This window comes from Phocoena sinus, chromosome 16 (genome assembly GCF_008692025.1).
Source record: "Phocoena sinus isolate mPhoSin1 chromosome 16, mPhoSin1.pri, whole genome shotgun sequence".
Lineage (NCBI taxonomy): Eukaryota > Metazoa > Chordata > Mammalia > Artiodactyla > Phocoenidae > Phocoena > Phocoena sinus.
The window spans coordinates 43,585,415-43,607,887 of record NC_045778.1 but is presented as its reverse complement, the minus strand read 5'-3'; the positions used below and the strand labels follow the sequence as shown (position 1 = coordinate 43,607,887).

At 35.4% G+C, this 22,473-nt stretch overlaps 1 protein-coding gene across 1 annotated transcript in view; it reads right to left on the bottom strand.

The window, feature by feature from the left end:
* PCDH15 (protocadherin related 15) overlaps positions 1-22,473 on the bottom strand; it is a 743,572-nt gene that overhangs the window by 419,933 nt on the left and 301,166 nt on the right. Inside the window, 2 exon segments of the mRNA XM_032608284.1 lie at positions 5,828-5,938; positions 16,805-16,924. Coding sequence (XP_032464175.1) covers positions 5,828-5,938; positions 16,805-16,924 — 231 coding nt within the window.

The following is a 22,473-nucleotide window of genomic DNA, read 5'->3' as shown; positions in this document are numbered from 1 at the left end:
TCTTCATTACTTGAAAATTTTATAAATAGTTCTTAAACCATCAACAACTATCCTCCTATTTCAGTCTTACTCTCCAGAATATGCCCAAGAAACTGGCAAAACTAAAAACAATGGTTGTAACATTAGCACTTATTCCACATATCAGTAGGAGACAGACATGAGGAAAGGTCAGGATAGGGGTTATTCTGAAAAGTGGTTTATATAGTTTGAAATATCAAAGTATAAAAAGTAATTTTTATATCCAAACCTATATAATTGCAATGTTTTGAAGAAGAGCAGAATATGCCACCCCAAAATATGCTACATTGGCATATTGAGTATTTTACATTAAAGTTTCTTAAGAAACAGCCAGTGCAAGGAGGACATTTTGATCATCCTTTGTCCCCCTGAAAGCAGGACATAGATCTTCCATAAGAAAAGAACCCTCCCTGTACCAGGAGAATAGAGGGCATCATTATCACCAAAAATTGGGAACTTAGGGCCAAGAGGCTGTGTAAAAGTACCATGGTACTTTCTAATGTGATACCCTGAGCTTAAACCTCTTTGCCTTGCAAATTCTTCAGAAATTTGTAGTTTCCTTGTCTAAAAGACAGCCTGCTTTGGTCACTTTTTTCAGTCTCATATTTTTTTATGGAGCTCCTACACATACATTATTAAATTTGTTTTTCTCTTGTTAATCTGTGTTATGTTAGTTTAATTTTTAGGCCAGCCAAAGAACTGTAAAAAATTCAACAAACTTCAGTTAAACAGAGTCAGGAGACCAGAAGGGGGAGCCCTCACACTTTGCAAGGACAGCATAGCTCAACAGGAAGAAGAATGCCTCCTCTTCCATCCTTACAACAGCTCAGCTAATGAAAAGCCATGGTCTCTTTGTTTACTATAGCTCTCCCAACTTCTTATCTCCCCCTCTCTCTCCTTCCCTTGTTTTGTAGGGACTTGCACATGGCTCACCGTGGTTGTAGACCCCAAATTGCAATTCCCTTCTTATCCCAAATAAACCCATTTTTGCTGGAGAAATAACTGGCAGTCTATTTATTTTAGGTCAACAGAACCTGGAAGGGAAGAAGGAAAAAGTTTTTCATCCCTACAGTTTACACACTTTTTTTGCATACTCGAGTCCATTAAGAGAAAAGAGAGAGCTGAGAAAGATACAGTATCATATATTTTTTAAATACAGTTATCTTGTTATGAAAGATAGTTATGTCCCTTCTCTAGATTTTTGATGTATGTGAAAATATGGAATAGCACTGCTAATTGACAGAATAATTCAAAAAGTATTCTTGCTATGAGTCTTAATGAAATGCAAATCTTTTCTTTCTGACAATTATTTAAGGGCTCTTGAGTAGTTAAGAGCCCTTAGGATTTCCCTCAGGATAACCGGAATACAGAAAGAGTTGGCTTGAATATATCGATGTATAGAGATGGGTTTGATTTTTTTATGATTTAGGGTAACATCAAAATTGGAGTTTGTGGTGACAGAATGTATCAGAAGTTTCAACAAAAGGAAACCCCTGACTTTTGTACTTCTCTGAACTTCCTTTTCTAGATTTTTTTCTCCTTTTTTCTGGAATTTCATTGCCTCATTGGCTATTCATATTTTCTAAAAAACGGTGTGGGTAATACTGTTGCAAAAATTCTAAAGAAAATAAGTGACAAGTTTTCTAATGTGGGTCACCCAAAACTCTTCCAATTTATTTAAGAATCATAACATGTTCACATGGATAAAAAATCATAACATGCTCACAACTACATGAAATTTGAATGATTCCTTTTGCAAATCAATCAAATCTTTCTACTCTAAGCAAAGCCAGGCCAAATCTGAATAATGTTCAGTAATTTATCATCAGACCTCTAGCTTCTTAGAAACCATCTATTTTAAAGTCCAAATTGATTGCTCATATTTCAGCTCTTCTTATGACTCCAAGATAATAAGTAGGTTTTTAATTGACATAGTTTACATTGTACATTGGTTTACATACCATCAATAAAATAACTATAAAGAATATAAAATAATAATTAAAAGATATTGTAATATATGGGTATCATTATTCTATATAAATATAAGAATATAAATTGTATAGATATTGATATATATGAGTAAGTAAATGTTTAACAGCCAACTGAGACAAGAAGTCCCGACTGAGGCATGAGATAGATGGGTCCCAGGCAAGACATTTACAACTAGCCTCCTGTTTATACTCTGAGATAGAAATAACAACAGGAACAGGATGAATAGCTGGACTTTGTCTCCTGTGGACACTGTAAGATAACAGTAGTGGCAGGGGAGGGAGGGGATAAGCCTTTCTGGGGTAAAAGATAAGGAGGTCACAACTCCCTTATTCTTGGGGTCAGGGAGACCTCCCAAATTACACTTGCGCAGAAAGTTTCCTCAGGAGATGGGGTGCCAGACCACAGTAAGTTTTGCTAACTTCCCAGAGCTCCTCACACTGAAATCCATCTTGGCTAAAGCGGGCGAAGGCACATGGGGAGGGCCCTGAGACAAATCAGATAGGGGTAAAAGCAAGACGACTGGTCAGAGGAAAACAAAGACCTGGAAGCCTGCCCCCTTATAAATGATTTAAACTTCCCAAAGATGTGACTCTTACTGAGCCTGCCAATGTGTCTATCCACAATATTCCTCTCTTGTCCTCCAAAGGGGAAAAAAGCCGGGGCAGTGTTGCAGCCAGGGTTGAATCCCTGGTTGGGAAACTGAGACCCCGTGTCAAGCTGCTGCAGCCATGGCTACACCACAGGGCCCCCAAGAACGTGACTTGGAGCATTTGTCACTTTCCATACTGTAAATATCTCCCACCATGGCCACAAATGAGGTCACTGTACTTGGAGTTGGAAAGAGATGTCCAAAATTGGCCCTCAAAGCAAGCATGAGCCATCTTTTCAGCTCCAATAAGCCACTGTCTTAAGTTATATATCTAAAATGTAGAGGAAATAGGCATTTTTCTTTATAACTTGTGGGCATGTGATGTGCTGCAACCATTTGGAAGATAATATGGCATTACCTACTAAGATGAAAAGTATATGTATGTATGTATATACATATATATACATGAATATATACAATTTTTCTCATAGTAACTTTATCTTTTAATTATCTATTCATGAACAAGTAAGTACTGGTACTTAAGAGGTTTATGTAATACTGTAATGATATCAGAATATATTCCAAGCATTAGTTTAAGCACATTTTTGTTTGCTAGCTTGCTAATCCTCACAAGAACCCTACGTGGTATATTTCATTAATATCCCCATTTTACTACTTAGAAAACTGACATACAGAGTATACCAAAAGTTACACGCTAGGAAATGGCAGAACTAGGATTTGAATTTGGGCAATGTGGTTCTAGAATTCATGCTTTTACCACTATACTATTCTCCCTGCCTCTCAGGAGAATCATGAGATTAGCTATCAGTTCTGTGCCAAAAACCAAAAATAAACAAAAAAACCTTAAGTATAGTTGAATAAATTGTGATATATCCTAATTTTAGTATATTATATAACTTTTTAAAGGATATAATCTAAAAACTTTTAAAAACACTAAAAATCATAACTTCCTATATTTAGCATTCACCTTTTGTATCGCATAATTTACATTTGTATAAAAATTACTATTACAGATAAATTCAAGTCTTCATTCAATTTCTCACCAATTCCATTCCTTCCTTTCGAGGATCCATGTATATCCTGTTATTTCATAATTTTATCCTTGAAATGCTAAAATCTTATCAGTCTTTCCCCAGTTATGAGTAGTCTAGCAAATTGGATTTGAATTGTCCCAGATGTCTTTATAAATAGTTTAAAGTAGATGGCAAGTCAGAAGATTTATTTTATTTTATATTTCTTTAAAAAGAAACTCATTTTAAATAGCACAATAAAAATAAGCTTTCAAATACATTCCATAGCAATCTGACTTTTCTGTAAATTTTATTAGAGATTCTGAGTCAGAAAGGAAAATTGTACCTTTTCTCCACAGTTTCATTTACATAGGAAAAAAAGGGGTTCAGTGTTTTTGAGGAATTATGAGGGGCCCTCTTTAAGAGGTTTTACTTTTTCCTACATCCATAGTTTCTACTCTAGTCTCTGCTACTGAGCCCTAAGACAACCCACACTGAATTGGAAAAAAAGAAACAAAACAAGTATTTTGAATGAAAGTCTAGAAATCTGTCTTCAAAAAACTAGATTTCTATCTATATCTACCCACACACATATACTATATATGTAAACATGCATGATGCCCTTTCTGCTGAAATATCTCTAAAAAAGACAAAACATGGCCACTTAGCGACACTTTCTTGCATATAAACTTGTTCAGAACAGCTGATGGAGGATATTTCCTTTTGCCACTCCCTCTTGTCTTTCTGTTCAGCTATAAAAATATGATTACAATGCTTAGGGGTTATTAAAGGTACAGGCTGGCTTCAGAGTCTAACTACCTTTTCAGAACATGGCCCTGCCACTTATTATAGGAATTTTTTCAATGTCAGATGCTATCTGTCACCAGCCCTGTTAGATTTTTTTTACTAAAATACTAGCCCAATTCTCCTCCTTCCTAACAAATTATTATTATTTTTTCAATATGCCCAGCCCCAGGAAACGAACCATACTTGCTCGTCATCCAGAGATGATTGTCTCATTCCCCTTTACCACCTACAGACTTCCTTAACTTTACCGTCTGCTATGCTGACTCATATTCCTGTTCTGTGTGGGGAAGCTGGGTGGGAAAGAGCTTCCTCTCAGATAAAAGCAGACAGAATTGGGCTTCCCTGGTGGCGCAGTGGTTGGGAGTCCGCCTGCTGATGCAGGGGACACGGGTTCGTGCCCCGGTCCGGGAAGGTCCCACATGCCGTGGAGCGGCTGGGCCCGTGAGCCATGGCCACTGAGCCTGCGCGTCCGAGCCTGTGCTCCGCAAGGCTGCAGCAGTGAGAGGCCCGCATACCGCAAAAAAAAAAAAAAAAAGCAGACAGAATCAATGAACATAAGAAGTCCTAATTTTACCACCCTTATACTCAGACTTGAATTGCAGTCGTGATGCTTATGGCGCTGGTATTCACTAGCACCAGAGCCATAAGCATCACAACTGCAAATGGGAGATAAGGCATTGGAAAAACAACCAAATTTCAGGAAAAGACGGATTTTAAGGACAGAAGGAACCTGAGTCTTTGGTGATATACTTGAACTGTCAAATCAACTCTTGAACCACATAAATCTAAGAATTTTATTAAAATAATAGTGATAATGACAATAATAATGTTATACAAGCAATTGTTTTTCAGGTTTTCTGTTACTGCGGTCCATATATGTGGGTTATGATCATAATAGCTTAGATGTAGTGAGCAACTACTCAATAAAAGATAAATGATTCAATAAATGATTCAACAGTTCTCTACCTTTAGTGTACTTTGAAGTCCCCTGGGGAGCTAATAAAAAATGCAGGTATTCCACTTCTACCTTCTGAAATTTTTATTCAGAGGGTCTGAGGTTGTGTCCAGGAATCTGCATTTTTTTATACACTCCCAAGGTGATTCTGCTGCAGCCATTCGGTGGATCATGCTTTGAGAAATAGTTCAGTGTGAGCTAAAAACAGATTATTGAAGTGTATGAGTGATTCAAAGAGTGAAGAATACAGTGAGTGGGAATAATCTTCCTATCCCATTCCATCCCATTTCCTATTCAGAAGACTATAATTTACAAATTACACTGAGCACAGGGCTACCCTGTTGAGGCTGCAAATCACAGTGAGCACATACATTCTGGGCAAGTTCTGTACTTCATAAATTCAGAAGAGGAAAGTAAGAGAAATTAAACACTCACATTAGCTTGGATGATGACAAAGTAGCGAGTCTTGTCTTCGTAGTTGAGCCTCTTCCTTAACACTACATTTCCGGTCAACATAAGGGGGATTTCAAAGGTGTCATTGGATGTCTGCAAATAGGTAAAGATACACATTTGAGATCATCTGAACATAAGATGAATTAGACAATCTTATATTTCAGTTTAGTCCCCTAGAAAGTTATAGACAACATGTTCATCATCTGAAAACAGGATGTGAGTGTAAGCTTCAGATTTAATATTCTTATTTCCAAAAACTTGTCATTCTGATCAATAGGTCTCACTTTTGATAATGATAACCAGGAAACTTACTTCTTGTAAGTTTTTCATATATTATTAGGGTTACCCATCAACAGCCCTGGGATACTTCTAAGCCCAGATATCTGAAAAATCTTTCCTATTACCATATTATCTTTTCACAATTTTTTTTTAAACACCAAAGAGTTCAAAGATTGCAATTTGTGATTTCTACATAATATCCCTTTTCAACATTGGTGCCCATTCTGTATTCTCAGTATTTTCAAGTACTGTATTAAATACAACTATTAACTTGAAACTTTGTGTTTTTGTGAAAAAGAATGTGCTGTAGCTTGTTTTTTGTTTGTTTGTTTTGTTTTGTTTGTTTTTCCAAGCCTCAAAACTGCTGTTCATTAGTTAAGTCTCCTATCCTGACAGGGGTTGAGTTTCTTCTTGGCAACATGCAGGTTATAAGGGCAACTTCCAAAGTGCCTTCCAGCAATACTGCTGTGGCATGAGCAGCCCTCACTGTAAGACAGTATAGTCATTCCTCAAGGGAATATAATTTAGGAGATCTGTCTCTCAGCCTTAAAAAGACCTTACATCACTTTTTTGTTTTAGTGCCATTTTGAAGACTGATAAAATAGTCTCTAAATTATGACAACAAGTCAGTTTTACTTTTAGTATTGGAACTTTTTTGGTTGATTGTTTTGTGCAGTGGTAGGCGTGCATGTGATTGTGGGCAGCAGATGAAATACTTAGATTCTTCAGAAAAAGGAGGAGGAGGTGGGGGAGAGGGAGGGGGAGAGGCAAAGCAGGAGGAAGAAAGCAGAAGAAGGGAAGGGAAGGAAGAAAGAGTGTGTGCATGCTTGTCTGTGTGTGTCTGTGATTATACACTCAGCTGACACAAGGGGAGTTACTTAGAAACAGCGTTAATGAGAGAACAGCTGACTCAAATCTTCTATCTCAAGTTCATTTGGGGGAATGTGGGCAAATTAACCTTCAATATCTAGAGTTGTGACCTCTCCCTCTCCATCTTTTTCTCCCTCCTTCTGTGACCCCCTCTCTTTCTCGTACATACACACAGAGTATACAATTGATAGATATTTTTTAATGATTTATTCTGTGTTCATGCAATTGACTTTGCAGGTCTTTCTTGGATTCAGTCATTTAAAAAGTAACATTTTAAAACACAAATATAGAAAATGTGCCATAAAAGATATTTACAATTAAAAACAGGCGTTTGACATTTTCCCTAAATTTTTGCCTATTTAAACACTGCGGGACTCTAAACTATGCCAGGGAGAGTAAAAATTGTTTAATCTAAATATCTAAGTTAGTTATGATGAATACTTTAGTTAATAATTGCCATATACACTGTAAAACACAACTGAGTGTGTTGTTATAGGGTTGTTAACTTTCAAAGGCTCAATAACTGTAGAGACATATATCAATTCTAGCGTGTTTATGAAATATACGGTGGGTTGCTTACCGAAACGCCACCTAATCCTTGGAGTCAGAACTCCAAATGAGTTCAGATAATTGGTGGCTTTGTGCTTTAGGGGAGGCTTATGACCCTAAGTGGGGTGAGTTTTGACAAATCTAATCCTACCATGGAAAATCCACACTCTTTGCCAGTGATTGATTTGGAAATGTACGTGAGATCTAATTCTAAATAATCTGAAGAGTTTTTCTTAATTGTAAAAGAGAGAGACAAGAAAAAAAGTGTTCCCTTCTCTGCTTACAGATGCTTTTATAAGGATGCAAAACCTGGAACCGTCAGCAGCCATTTTGGAACTATTGAAACAGTTAATCTAGAAGTAAACAAAATGCTGAAAATGGAAGAGCAGAAAATGAAAAGAAGCTGGCTCTGTGATATCTCTGAGTTGCATAACAAATCCTGATACCTCCCCTTCTCTGAACAACCTGTTACAAGAGATAATACATGACTTTGTTGGCAAAGTCACTTTAAATGCAGTTTTCTATTATTTGCAACTGAAAGCACTTTGATACATGATTATCTCCTGCCTATGTGTCCTCATCATGCAGTCCCCTCTCTTTTCCATTTATGCCATGACTCTTTGCAGGTGACATTTGCTTTTCATTTTCTCCTGCCTAAACATTCTATCCCTCATTTCTCTGGATTATAAATCCTGCAAATCTTATTCGGTAAAATCTCCTTTGTCATTCAATTTAGGATTAAATCTTTGCTCTTATGTTACATTATTTTTTCCAAACAGCATTTGTTATTTGTGTATTTTCTGCTTTCCCTCACAGATTTCTCAAGGATCTCTCAATCTATGATGTGGAAATACTTACATTTATGTTTCTAACCAAGTAACGTAATGGATGTTTGTGATCCTATTTTAGTTGATAATTTTCATTGGATATTTGTAGAATTATTACAAGCATTGTAGTTAGTAATTAAGGATTATATTGTTCTTAAGAAAATTTTTTAATTAAATCTAATTCTTATTAGCTAAGTCCATCTTTTATAGATATCTGAGATTTTAATTTTGCTAGGAGTTTCATAAATACTTATGTTCCAAGAAACATAAGGAGAATATCTGCTTTATGATCAATGCTGTTTATAAATTATTGCATATGAAAAGCCTTTGTGTTAAAATTAACTAATTTATTAATGAAACAAGTATTCATAAAGTATCCATTCTGTCTTGAAAAAACAGAATAATAATCATGAGAAAAAGTAGAAACAAAATGTGGATAAATGCTTAGGGTGCTCTTTATTTGTCCTGTAGCAAAAAGAATATTGGATTAGATCAACTCAAAGTAAATGCCCTGCTGTAATGCTATTTCTAAAGCTCTATCTAAGGAGGAAAAAAAGAGCAAAATTTACTAAGAAAATATGGTTGTTTTTAAAAATTATTATATGATAAGGCAATGTGACAATAATTTTCAAAGTTTAAAGTATATAAGGATCATAGAAATGTATCACTTAGATTGCAGATTCCAAGTCTATTACTCCAAATTCCAGAAATTCTCAGAAGTCTATATTTCTAACAAAACTCTTGGGTGATTATCATGTAGAAAGTTTAGGTTTTATTTTGAGAAACACTAGACTAGAAGATAGAAAGGACCAAGTTAAGCATATAAGAATTTTGGCATTTGCTTGTGATCTCAACTCAATAATAAGCTCCTATAATACATTTTTAAGATAGATAATTATTTCATTTTTCTTTATTTTGGAGCTAGTTGTATTAGGTTAAATTGACTTGATGTTAGATTGGGATGAACTTTTAAATATAATTTGAGTGAAGACTCTCAAAGGTAATAACATGTTGAGCATTTAATATTTTGCGATTTTAGTAATTACTAAAATTGTGCTTTTCTAATTCAATCTGATTCCTTTAATAATAAATAATGTCAGAAGGATCCCATAACTGATATATGTGTGTGTGAGTGTGCGTGTGTATCAGTGTATCAAGAGCATCTCAGTCTTATACTCTTGTCAAAGAACTGTTTGAGGTGGAAAGGGAGGTAGAGTCTGCACCATCCCTTCCTCTACCATTTATTTTCCTCTCCTCTCATCCTTAGAGATTTGGTTCATCAACAAAGGAGAGGGGTGTAGGAACACAGTCATAACCTTTTTCTTAAGCAACATACATTTTTTGGAAATAAGGCCCTGACCCTCTTTCTGTTAATTTTGGACACTGCTCTGTAAAGCACGAACTAGCACTTGTTTCTTTGGGTGATGAGAATTTAAATGCTGACCTCTACCTGCCCAGTGTTAATCAGGTAATTCCAATAATGATTAAGCCTCTTAATACCCACAGGCCCCAAACATCTGCTCTCCATCAGGAAAGGTCCACTCACAACTCCCTGGCAGTTTGGTGTCTCAGTTACTGTCAGACAAGGGGCAATTCTCCACTTAGTAAATGAGGGCATAGGGCAGTTTAAATGATTTTATCACTGTTGGAAGGATGAGAAAGAGTGTAGGAGGCATGTGTAATGCCCTTCCTTCACACACACACTCACACTGACTTAAGCAAAGAAGGGAGATGGAATGTTGACACTAACAATTCCGTGTTTCTCCAGAGTTGATTCCATCCCCCCACAGCCCTCTTTATTAACCTGTGGGAAGCTGAATTAGTACCAACGTGGATAAAATGACACCTCTCTGCTAGTCCTTTAAGGAGGTGTTGGGCTCCACAGTTGGAGATGATCTGGAAATGGACTATGAGGTATTTAGTGTTATTTGTTCTCAGCTGAGAACTCTGGTAATTCATCATTTTCTAATAAGCAGAAAAGATTCTGTTTGGCTTCTCATACCTATGCTATATTTACAAATACTGTTTTTGATATTATCCATTCAACTGTAAGGACTAGATATTCAGTTCAAAAGAAGAGAGATTTATTTTTGAGACCTGCACACACACAGACACACACATACACATATACATGTATATCTATTTCCTGGTTATCTAATGACAGAACCAAGGTACAAATATGCTTTACTGGGCCTGTAACTGGGAAGTGGTGGGAACATAGGTAACAAGGAAAACATTTCTCAGTCTCTCAGAGGCTGTTAAGTTCTCTTATTATTTTTTTTCTACATTTTTTTGGAATCTCTCTCTCCCCTCTCTCTCTTCCTTCATCACCTCTAATCTCTCTCTCTCTTTCCGCATTTGTTCATGTTGAACAGGACTGTGACTTTATCTCTTAGTTTGAATAAACAGCACCAACTCTGTGTCCTAATCAGTCTGTAGTTGGTCTTAAGCTTGTCATGGATTAATCAGGCCACCATGCCATTAGTTGCTGAACCATCCATGGTTTGGTGTGACTCCCCTAATCTGAATTACCTGAAGTGAAAAGTGGAGGATTAAGTAAGATCATGTAGCCCTTGTCTACTCAAAAGGGACTATGATTTGAGCAGCAACATTCGTTTGCTCCTAATAGAATACCAACACTCTGATAATTGTTTCTCTACTTCATACACACTCATTCCTCCCTGCCACATAAACACACACAAATATGTATATGCACATTTAGGGGTGAAGGAAAGATTACAATGCAGTTCACGTCACCTTCTTCTAACCAATTTCATAGGAAATTGTATTTAGAAGTTTCTATTTGGCTTCAAAAGTACATGTTATAAATGTAAAATGTCACAGACTCACAGTTAAACAACCTGGGTTCAAAGTTTTACACAACGAAGGACTTTAGGCAATGACCTAATTAAACACAAGTGTTCACAAAGCTCATGCTTTGTGACCACCTAGAAGGGTGGGATGGGAAGGGAGGGAGGGAGACACAAGAGGGAAGAGATATGGGGATATATGTATACGTAGAACTGATTCACTTTGTTATAAAGCAGAAACTAACACACCATTGTAAAGCATTTATACTTCAATAAAGGTGTTAAATAAATTTAAAAAATAAAATATCCAAATGATACCTATTATATTAATAATTTCCTTTTTCCAAATAAGATAAACTCCCCAAAATGAAAAATTCCACACAATACATGACAAATTATTCTCCTCTTTTTTTCCTGAATCTTTCTTTTTCCTTTCTTTCCTTTTCTTTTCATGTTTTAAAATATAATTAGTTCAGTGTATTGTAGATGGCCTTAATTTTTATTACCATGAAGGCACAAAAAAATAGTATTTTATAGTAACTGTGATGAGCATAGTACAAATCCTCTTAGTTCGCTCTCTAGCGGACACCAATAATGAGGTATTTACTAAATTATTTTCATCTGAAAATATCAGATGAGAAAGGATAGGTTATGATGCAAGAATAAAACCCCCAAATTAATAGAATTTTTTAACATTAGAATTTTTTATTTCGTACCCATTCTACATATCTACACTAACACATGTCAGCAAGTGGGCTCTGTTTATGTTTTCATTCAGGGACTCGGGCTAATGCACGTTTCACCTCAACATGTTTTTCTCCAATCACTGCAGCAGTGGGAGGGGAAACGGTGACTTGTATTTGATTCTTTGCGCCCATATCTCATTAGCCAGAGCAAGTAATTTTCTCCAACCCAAAAAAGTTCACTTCTGGCATGTCTCCAAAAAGAGGAAGAGCCAGAAAGTTTTGGAAAATAACACAAATGTTTTCGCTTTAAATTTGGTTAATCAGTTAAGCAGTTCTTCATCCCCAAACTTCTTCTTTCTTTATTCTAGATAAAATTCAATAAAAACAAGGGCAAAAAAAAAGTGCAATTTAAACTCTTCTGATTTTGTTAATAGGTTAAATAAAAGTGCTTTGTTCCAGTGAAAAGTTTACAACATTTGGCAATTTAATTTTTTAAATTTTATTTTGGATAGTAAAAATGTCTGATTCTTATTTATTCCACATCTCCTAGTATAGCTGTTCATCTACATCATAAAGGAAATACAGGTGTGGTAAAAAGGATCCTAATAATGCAAATGATTATTTTCAATTTATCCTCTATTAAAACCAGAATAGAACCTTCATTTCCTCTATTTTTTTTTCCACAAACTTAAACAAAAAGACTCAAAAGTGCTTTTCCAAAGTAGATCAGTTTATATGACATTCAAAATGATGATAATAATACTGAACATTATAGTAGGTATGACAGATTCTTAAGGGAAGCCTCTCTATCCCCACTTGCTGACAAGCAACTCATACCTTTGTGTAATCCCCTCCCCTTGAGCGTGGGAAGGACCTCTGACTTGCTTCTAACCAATAGGATATGGCACAGGTGATAAACTGTCACTCTTGTGATTGCCTTATGTCATATAAGACTCCATCCTGCAGACTAGCTCTAGATACTCTCCTTGCAGGTTTAAGGAAGTAAGCAGTCAAGGAACTAAGGGTGGTTTCTAAGAGTTGAGAGCAGCCGCCAGCCAACATATAGCAAGAGGCCAAGGCCCTCTGTCCTACAACAATAATGGAATTAATTCTAACAGCAGTCTGAGTTTACTTGGTAGGGGATTCTTCCCTACTCAAACCTCCAATGAGAACTAATCTGGGCAACATGTAGATTGTAACCACATGAGAACCCAAGCAGTTCAGCTTAGCTCTGTCCAGACTCTTAAGCCGCAGAAACTAAACAAAATGAAAGTGTGTTGTTTTAAACCACTAAGTTTGTCATCCAACAGTAGATAACTAATACATTATGCTAATTACCAAGCCTTGTCTAAAGTATTGGTGGTGACATATAGTACTGGTAATTGGTAACTACTACATTTGACGAGTCAATAATTTTAAGTGATATTATATTTTTACTTCTCTGATATTTAGGAACACATTAATATGAGGGTATCCTCATATTAAAAACAATATGCTCACTATAAATGAAAAGATGGGAAACTCACCAAAATTACAAACTATAAAAACTATAAAAATATGGAAAATTTAGACCTGAAGATTATACTATCTGAAATTTTAAAAATAATAAATAAAAAAAGACAATTGGATACATTGGATAGTTTTAAGAACAGAATGGAGATGACAGAGAACACTGTAACTTTGAATATAGATCAATAGTAAACACCCAGGTTGCAACCAAGTAATTAAAATATGTTGAAAATATATGAACAGAGCCTGTACCTGTGTAACAGTATTTAAATGCCTAATATGCCTGTAACTGGAGTCTCAGAGGGAGAAGAGTCAGGGAAATGGCATGAAAATATTAAACAATAGTGTCTGATAATTTCTTTAACTGGTGAAAGACAAATTCAGAGATTAAAGTTCAGCAAAACCCCTAAAAAAAGACAATTACAAAGAAAACTATACATTGGCATGCTCCCATGGTCAAGTTGCCAAGCACTCAAAATTAAAATAAAAATCTTGAAAACAGTCAAAGAAAAATGGCACATTACATACTGGAAACATAATTTAAATTTCCATTGTCTTCCCTTATCAGAAACACCAGAGGCCAGTGTTTAAAGTGATGAGAAGAATTAATTAAAACATACTTTGGGGCTTCCCTGGTGGCGCAGTGGTTGAGAGTCTGCCTGCCGATGCAGGGGACATGGGTTCATGCCCCAGTCCAGGAAGATCTCACATGCCGCGGAGCGGCTAGGCCCGTGAGCCATGGCTGCTGAGCCTGCACGTCCAGAGCCTGTGCTCCGCAACGGGATACATTCATAAATTTCTACAAGGATGACTTGGATAATGTAAATGAGTGAAGTGATGAGGGTAAAAATGGATATACATATATTGTCTGAGTGACAGAAGTTTGCTTAATGGGAAAACATTAATTCAACCGTAGCTGATGCTGTCTTATTGGAAATCAGGACCAGGGTTGTCATACATCTATTTCTTAAGAGAGAAGAGAAAACTAAATTTGAATGTGAAATTTCATGATTTTTAGATTTTGGCTCAGAAATTATTTAAAATAATTTGTGGCCAAACAAAATTTTGTGAGTTGAATGAAACTCCAGGTCACTAATTTGTGATTTCTGCTAATGAATAACGTAGCATCAGACGGAAAACAAACAAAACAAAAAAAAATACCCTGAGATTTTTAAGTAGAACAGACCAATCTACACCTTTTACTATTTACCATACAGTGTGAGACTAATTTTAAAGAAATTTTTAACTGTGGTTGCAAAAGCCAGAGGGGGCCACATTTTCAGGTTACATATATTTGTAATACATACAAGTTTGTTTTAACTCTAAGAAATAAGCAGGATAATATTATGATGCTATTAATTATAAGCAGAATTTCTAGAGATTTAACAATTTAAGAACATAAAAGTCATCAGATAGCTCTTTCTCAGAGATTTTATAAGAGAAGAAACTGGCATTGAGGTTTGCATTAACTCTCTATGATGATTAAAGATGGATTCTCTCTGTAAGGATGTGACTTGGTTAATGCTTTCTCTTCCAATATACCCTAACTTAAGGGCTGTCATGATGTCTTATTCTTTTGCCTCATTGAACTAGAACCATGCCCAGAGAATTTCTTTCGTTATTCCATAGTAGCGCTAGCTTGCTAAAGTACATGTTTTTTTCTTCTTTTGCAATTTGGAAGCTGCATGTGAATGATTGGTTTATTCAATCTGTAGGTAATAAAAGGTACATATTATATTTCATGCCAAGCCCAGAAATCTCTGAAAAGGGGAAGCATTCAGAAGGAATTACTGCAAGGAATTTCAGCCTCACAAAACTTCTAAAAGATACATTCCAAGTAATACATTTCTGTCTCGCACTATATCTAATCCTTGGGTAGGTTTGTTTTTTTTTTAATGCAATGTAATAAATATTCCCCTAAAATACGTGGCCTGGTCATTCTATACTTTCTTGGAGTTTCATTTTTACAGCTTGAGGAGTAAAGATTAGGAAATGACCTTCATAAAATATAAGCTAGAAACATGACACACACATACAATTAATTATTTTAAAAATCTAAATAGTAAAGAAAATAAATGGTTTAGAAATATTCTGTATAGTCAGCTGCCTATTTCTGCTTAATTTCCCTTCTGCTGTTTCTTTGATCTTTTCCATTTGACTTCTGTGTAACCCCTCATACTTATTGTCCTTTTCTGTCACATTCTCATCATCTCCCCATCTCTTGGTTTCATTACCTCTGTCTATAAACATGTGGAGGCATACATTTTAGGGGAAAAACAAAAACAGAATCCCCCCAAATATTCCCTTGACTCTGCTATACCCGTGGGCCTTTTGTTTTGTTTTTAAATTTTTTTTGAAAATTTTAACTCAAGTGCTGCAACTATGTTCATAGAGCACAACAGAGGAAGAGTGGAGCACATATTACTCTGAAATCGAGTCCTGACTCTCCGGCTTAGAGGTGGGTGTGTGTTACCAGGCAAGTCACGTCACCCATGAACCTGTGTTCGCTTCTATGTGATAGAGATACTACTACTAACTAATTGATTTGTGAGAATAAGATGAGGAAATGCATTCACAATTCACTTAGTTCTCACAATCAATTTGTGAGGTAGATCTTATTGAGAGCTCTTAGTCTCTACAAGTTCAACAGGTTTTTTTAAATTGTTTAAAGCTTATATAAGAAATATATAATTTAAAAACAAAGATACAATGTTAACTTCACCACTTTTATGTTCCTAATATTAAACCTAAAGGAGAAGCATTAATTTAAAAAGTCACTTAAGTGATTTTAAAACTATGCTTTGGGGAGCCCTTGGTGTTCTGAGAAGCTGCCTCCGGGAAAAGAGGAAGGGAAAGATGGCAGGCAGGACTTCCAGCTCTAGCTTCAAGAAAACAATTCTTATTTTATTTGTGTTACATATACTATATCATTGGGAAAAATAATTTCACAGCCTAAGGCACAATGCAGAAGCCCCACTGTCTAATGCAAAAAAACCAAAAACTGAAAAACCTATTGCTAGAGGCTTTGTCCTCTTCTCTACCTCAGGTTTCATTGGTGGAGAAGGGGCAGTGGTGGTATTAATTTGCAAGTTCCATAAAGCATACGCATCACATTGGTAATATCATATCCAATGATTTACTTAGAATGCTTAGGAGTCCACTAACATAATGGAAATTTAATAAAAATGACATATTATACCTATGAATACATTTTAAACTTTTACCTACAAAACTCACCAAAAACTAGCTTTTATAAGTATAGCACAAATATTTTTTAAAATGTAATTTTGAGATAGTTATTAATAATAGTATAATTACTAATGTGGTTCCAGGAGCTGAGCAATAGAAAAATATAATAAATATCGGCTGAAGTAAATATTAATTTTATTCCTTATGGTGAACTCACATTGCAAGTAGATATTTACATACCGGATCATCTGGATTATATTGAATAACATATTCTATCTGTCCATTTGGGCCATCATCTATGTCTGTAGCTCCATTGTCTCCTGAAAATCCTGTAAATACTGTGGTGCCAACTGGAGTAAGCTGAAAAAAAAACAAAAGAAAAACTGTCAATTCTCATTTGATCAACAGCACACCAGAAGTGTTCTCGCACAAAAACCAGACATTTGTTACACAAAGGAAAAAAGCAGGCAGTTGCCCACAACCAGAGATCTGAAGTATTTCAAAAGAACACTTGCAAACACATGAGTTCCTATAAAGTCTGAAATTTCCAACGCCATGGTCCTTGCTTTGGATTAAGAAATAGAAGGCCCTGATTCAGTGTGAAACGCATTTGGACCAATTTATGATCATTAGCATCTTAGCTCCTATGGAGAAATGCATCTGCTGTTCCTCCTTAAAAAAATCTTGATGCATTAAGTTATCTACAAACTAGGATTTAAACTGTAAGAAGGAATTAGTTACTTTATTTTAAAATCAAAAACCATTTCAGAGAGATCAATGAAATCCAGTTGGTAATTACATGCAAGTGGCAAATTTAAGGGAGAGAGCTGGAGACAATGGATTCCCTGTCTATCAGAGGAGAGAGAAAGCTGGGATTTTCTTTAGTGCTTGTAGTATCGGTTAAGTAGAAAGCCATTGTGTGACAGAATTGAAGAAATGGTAATATCTTTTCATTTTAGATTAAAACAACAACAAAACATAAAATGGCATATAAGACCATGATTTCACATTTGGCCTGAGCATCTAGCTTTATTTCTTATTGATCTCCAACAGAGAATCACTGTTGTTTTCTCTTACTTGTAGGTCTTTGTATTCCTACATCCAGAGCCCTGTCTTCAAGCTTTAGCTGGGATCCTTCTCATTAGTTACATTTCAACTTAATTAAGTATTGCCTTCTTCTAAACCATTCCTGACAGAATTTCCTTACCCCACGTCAGAACATGGCACCCTTTTCGTTACTCTTATATTTTATACTTTACTTCGCTAATCATCACACTGTCACAATGAATAAATGAATTTAGTCAAAAAACATAAGCTTTGTGCCTCTAAAGAACACAGACTTTTACATTTTATTCTGAGATATGTTTTGTTAGGTTTTAAATGGGATTCCTTAATGGAGGAATAGTTTCAGAGAGAAAAAGAAGGAGTTATCTCATTTACTTCTATTTTCAGGGGCTACAGACCCAGATATCTGCAGGGATATCAGGCAATGTAAAAGAGTGAAGCAAGGCTCATGGGAATGGTGGCAACTGGGGAACACTTTCCCCTCTAAAATGGTAGCTGCTACTCAGCCTCAGCAAATTCTTGCCATAATGAAATATGGAGCCAATGTTACTACATCTTCTAATTTTATAAGAAATCTCTTGGTTCTAAAGTCAGCAACAGATTTTAGAGAATTAAACTATGAATTTAATGCCCCCCCATACATCCTTTGGCACAGCAAACACAGGAGTTTGCAACCTCTGATTTAGAAAAATAATACAATTATGATTAAAGAAGTGATTTTAAAACTGTGCTTTGGGAAGCCCATGCTTTGGGGAACCGTGAGTACAAAGTAGCGTATTTATAAAGTCAGCTCTCCTGCCAGGCAGCTTTTAAAGGCAAACTTTGACTTTCTGCAGCTCAAAGAGAACTGAGGATAAAGTGAGAGGAGATAGTTTTAATAGCACATATATGAACACGGGCACACCTTTGGAAATGTTAGTTAACAAAAGGCTTCCAAGCCAACATTTTAATATTTTTTAATGTAATCCCTGTCCCCAAAGACATCATTCTCTCTTATAAAAATTCACCCACTCCTATGTAGTTGTGCCTTGGTTTTTAAATTATGAAAATTTAAAATTGAATGGCAACAAGTTGTTTCCAGATATCTAATAAAACAAACAGAGTATTTAAAGATCTTTGTTGCCAAAGTAAATAACTGTGCCACAGAGTTGAATTAAAAAATTAAAACCAAGCAAAAGACAAAAGGAAACAAACCAAAAAACTTGAACAATAGGTATCTGAAATTTTTGAAAATAGACTTCTGCCCCTACTTTAAAAATGTGGTATTTAGCTGTTGACAGCAAAGGACTCAAGTAGTATATCAAGTTATTAGTTCAGCATTTTATAGTGAGTTTTGCTCCCTTCCATATGTACAAATATTGTACATTTAGGCCAAACATCTTAGCACAGATTGTTCATTTTCACTACTGGAATAAGCAAACATCTACACACAGACATACACATGTAAAATGCAACGTTAAAATGGATCCATAATTGAGCTACACACATTTATTCATTATCTACCATGCAATGGTGGACCTGTTCAGATATAGGCTAGCGTTTGGAAACTTTGAAGCTAATATAAGAGAAATGGCTAAGAAGGCATTTTGTTTTAATATGGAAGGTCTGGCAAGAGTAAAATGGGTGCAATGAAATGGCCTATACCAGATGCAAACAAGCAAAAGAGACAGCATGCAAAATGGTTTTAACAAATAGATTTCAGCAACTTATTTCACTCATTTCCTTTATATATATATTTATATATACCCAACAAAATATGTACATATCTATGTACACAACAAAAATATGTACATATCTATATACACATACACATATCACATATATAAATACACACATATCACTGTTACTTATTACAGAGACATGGCACTCTAGTGCTTTCTGAGTGGAGGCTGAAAATCTTCACAGGACAGTCAGGTTGTTTGTTCTACCTGTGTTGCGCTATACATTATTATTTACAATTTTCAGGGCACATCTGCCATACAGATGGTCATGTTCTGTGCCCTTTAACATTTCAATGAGTCTCAGAAATATAAATTTGGTTTTCTGAAGGGCATTCTATTCATGGGATGATTATCAGCTTGGGCACCTGCCTGAGGGTGTCACTTACTTATTTAGTTCATGTCTTTTTCCACAAATGATTTTATACAACTACTGGGAAAATAAAGAAAAATGCATAAATGCACACATAAGTTAAAGAAAATAAAGCCAGAAAATTCAATATTTCAAGAAGATGCATAAGAGAAATCTGAATGCAAAAGGTGAGCAGTTCTTAGTTAATTGATTATCCTGTGAGCCACAGCTGCTTGAGCCAACCTAAAAAAAGAGAAAATTTTCCTGACTAATCTTACTTGCAATATTTCCCCACAGAAGTATTGTATTCACAGTTTCATATAAATATAGTTGATTCTCATCATCCATGGTAATTCTGTACTATAAAGACACCATGAACACTGAATTAACAAATACTGAACCAATGCTCCTAGGGGGAATTCAAGGTTATTACATTGCTGAGGGGAATACAGGATTAAGTTCCTGCAAGCCTCTGGTTACATTTTCATCAACAAATCAATACATAACCTTGTTTTATGGTTGTTTCTGTTTAAAAACACTTTATTTAATATGTTTGGTCTATTCTACTGTAGATGCTCTATATTGCACTTTTCATTTTATTGACTGAATTATTCAGCTCCAGAATTTGTTTGGTTCTTTTTTTAATGATTTCTATCTGTTTGTTAAATTTCTCATTTTGTTCATGTCTTGTTTTCCTAATTTCACTGAATTGCCTTTCTGTGCTTTCTTGTAGCTCATTTAGTTTTCTCAAAACAGTTATTTTGAAATCTTTATCAGGTATATTACCAAGTTCCATGTTTTGGAGTTCGATTACTGTAGGATAATTGTTATCTTTTGGCGATGACATGTTTCTTTGATTCTTTGTGTTTCTTGGAGATTTGCATTGGCTGCTTTCGCATTTGATGTAGCAGATACCTCCTCAAATCTTTTGTAATTGTCATTGAGTTGCAGATATTTTTCTTGGTCCCGCTTACAACTGGGATTTTCTTCAACCTTGTATGAATACACCTGCCCCGCACATGTTGCTCCAACAGAGGGCTGGAATCTCTCCTCGAGAGGAATGGACTTTTACCAAGTCTCTTTCATCCACAGGTGTCTGCCCAAGTCAATATTACCCAGGTTTCCCCAGACCATTTGGGGAAAGGCCATTTCACCGCTCAGCCAGTTCAATGGCTTCTGCTAGTTCAAATTCCAAACCAAGGTCTCTCTGCCTATTACCCAATGCATAGGTGGGCAGAATTACTTCCAGGTCTCTTTGCATATGGTGTTGGATCCCACAACTACAGCAGAGGTACTTTTGTTCATAGATAGATGCTAATTTTTATTTGTTCAAAGCGGGGACTTAAAGAAGGGACATCTTACACTACCATAATGTTGATGTCACTCTAGGGCAACTTTATATTCAGCAAAGAAATGGTATGTTGTTCATTTTGAAGAAAATATTGAGAAGGATGAATCTTGGAAAGCACTCCATAAATCATAATATTGTGTTAAATGTACATATTTAGTGATAGGGTAATGCCACTGGCATCAATGTCCTTGTATTCATAGGTAACAATAATCTCCTGACATTTATATCTATTATATATTTCTTGGAGTCTCATGTAATATATTTACATGAAAATTGACATTTTAGTAGAAATAAAATGCTAAAATATATAATTTCTGAATATCTAAAATAGTTTTTTATACATATTTTAAACCAATGCCTTCCAATAAACTTCAATGGCTTTAATGATTAAAGAGAAAATGTACAAGAGTCCAGAAGAAAAAAATATTTTTTATAATAAACACAACTAAAATAACACCACTTGAACTAGGAAATAATTGATACAAATGATGATATTATCCATTTTGAAAACCTTCTCAAGAAAAAGGCACCCCAAAGGAATAATTTAAAATGCAATTGGTGTGATATTACTTTCTTACATACTTCATCAAGAATCCAAGTGTTTAGTTTTCCCCTCCCCTCTAAAAAGGATAGAACTTCTGAAGGGTCATGGACATTAAATAAGCTGAACTAGAATTCACTATATGATGATTTATATATAATAATCATTTAATGACAGAATACCAACAATGGTAGTGGGTGCTCTATATCTACTCATAGACATTATCAAAACAGAAACATTAACTTTGGTGGAGCAAGATTATGTATAAGTCTATATTGGACTAATACATGTTTATTTTTCAGTTACAAATATTGTAATCTGACTTACTGTGTACTAGACAGCCATTTTGCACCAATTATTCTCTTAAGAACAAACACAAATGATTTTCTCCTATATTTTTGTAGCATGAATCCATCCTCCTTGTAATTGTTAATTTTATACATCAACTTGACTGGGCCATGAGGTGCCCAGATATTTGGTTAAATATTATTCTAGGTGTGTCTGTGAGGGTATTTCTGGATGATATTAACATTTGAATTGGTAGACTGAGTAAAGCAGATTGCCCTCCCAAACATGGGTGGGCCTCATCTAATCCATTGAAGACCTGAATAGGACAAATAGCTAGTAAGGAAGAATTCACTCTCTGTTCCTGACTGTCTTCAAGTTAGGACATCTGCCTTCTCTTGCCTTCAGACTTGGACTCAGATTGGAATTTAGACAATCAATTCTCCTGTTTCTCAGACTTTGGTCTTGGACTAGAACTATACCAGCTGGGTCTTCAGCTTGACAACTGCTAATCTTAGAACCACTCAGCCTCCATAATCTTGTGAGCCAATTCCTTATAATCAATCTCCCTTGCTATATCCCTAAATCAATCAGCCT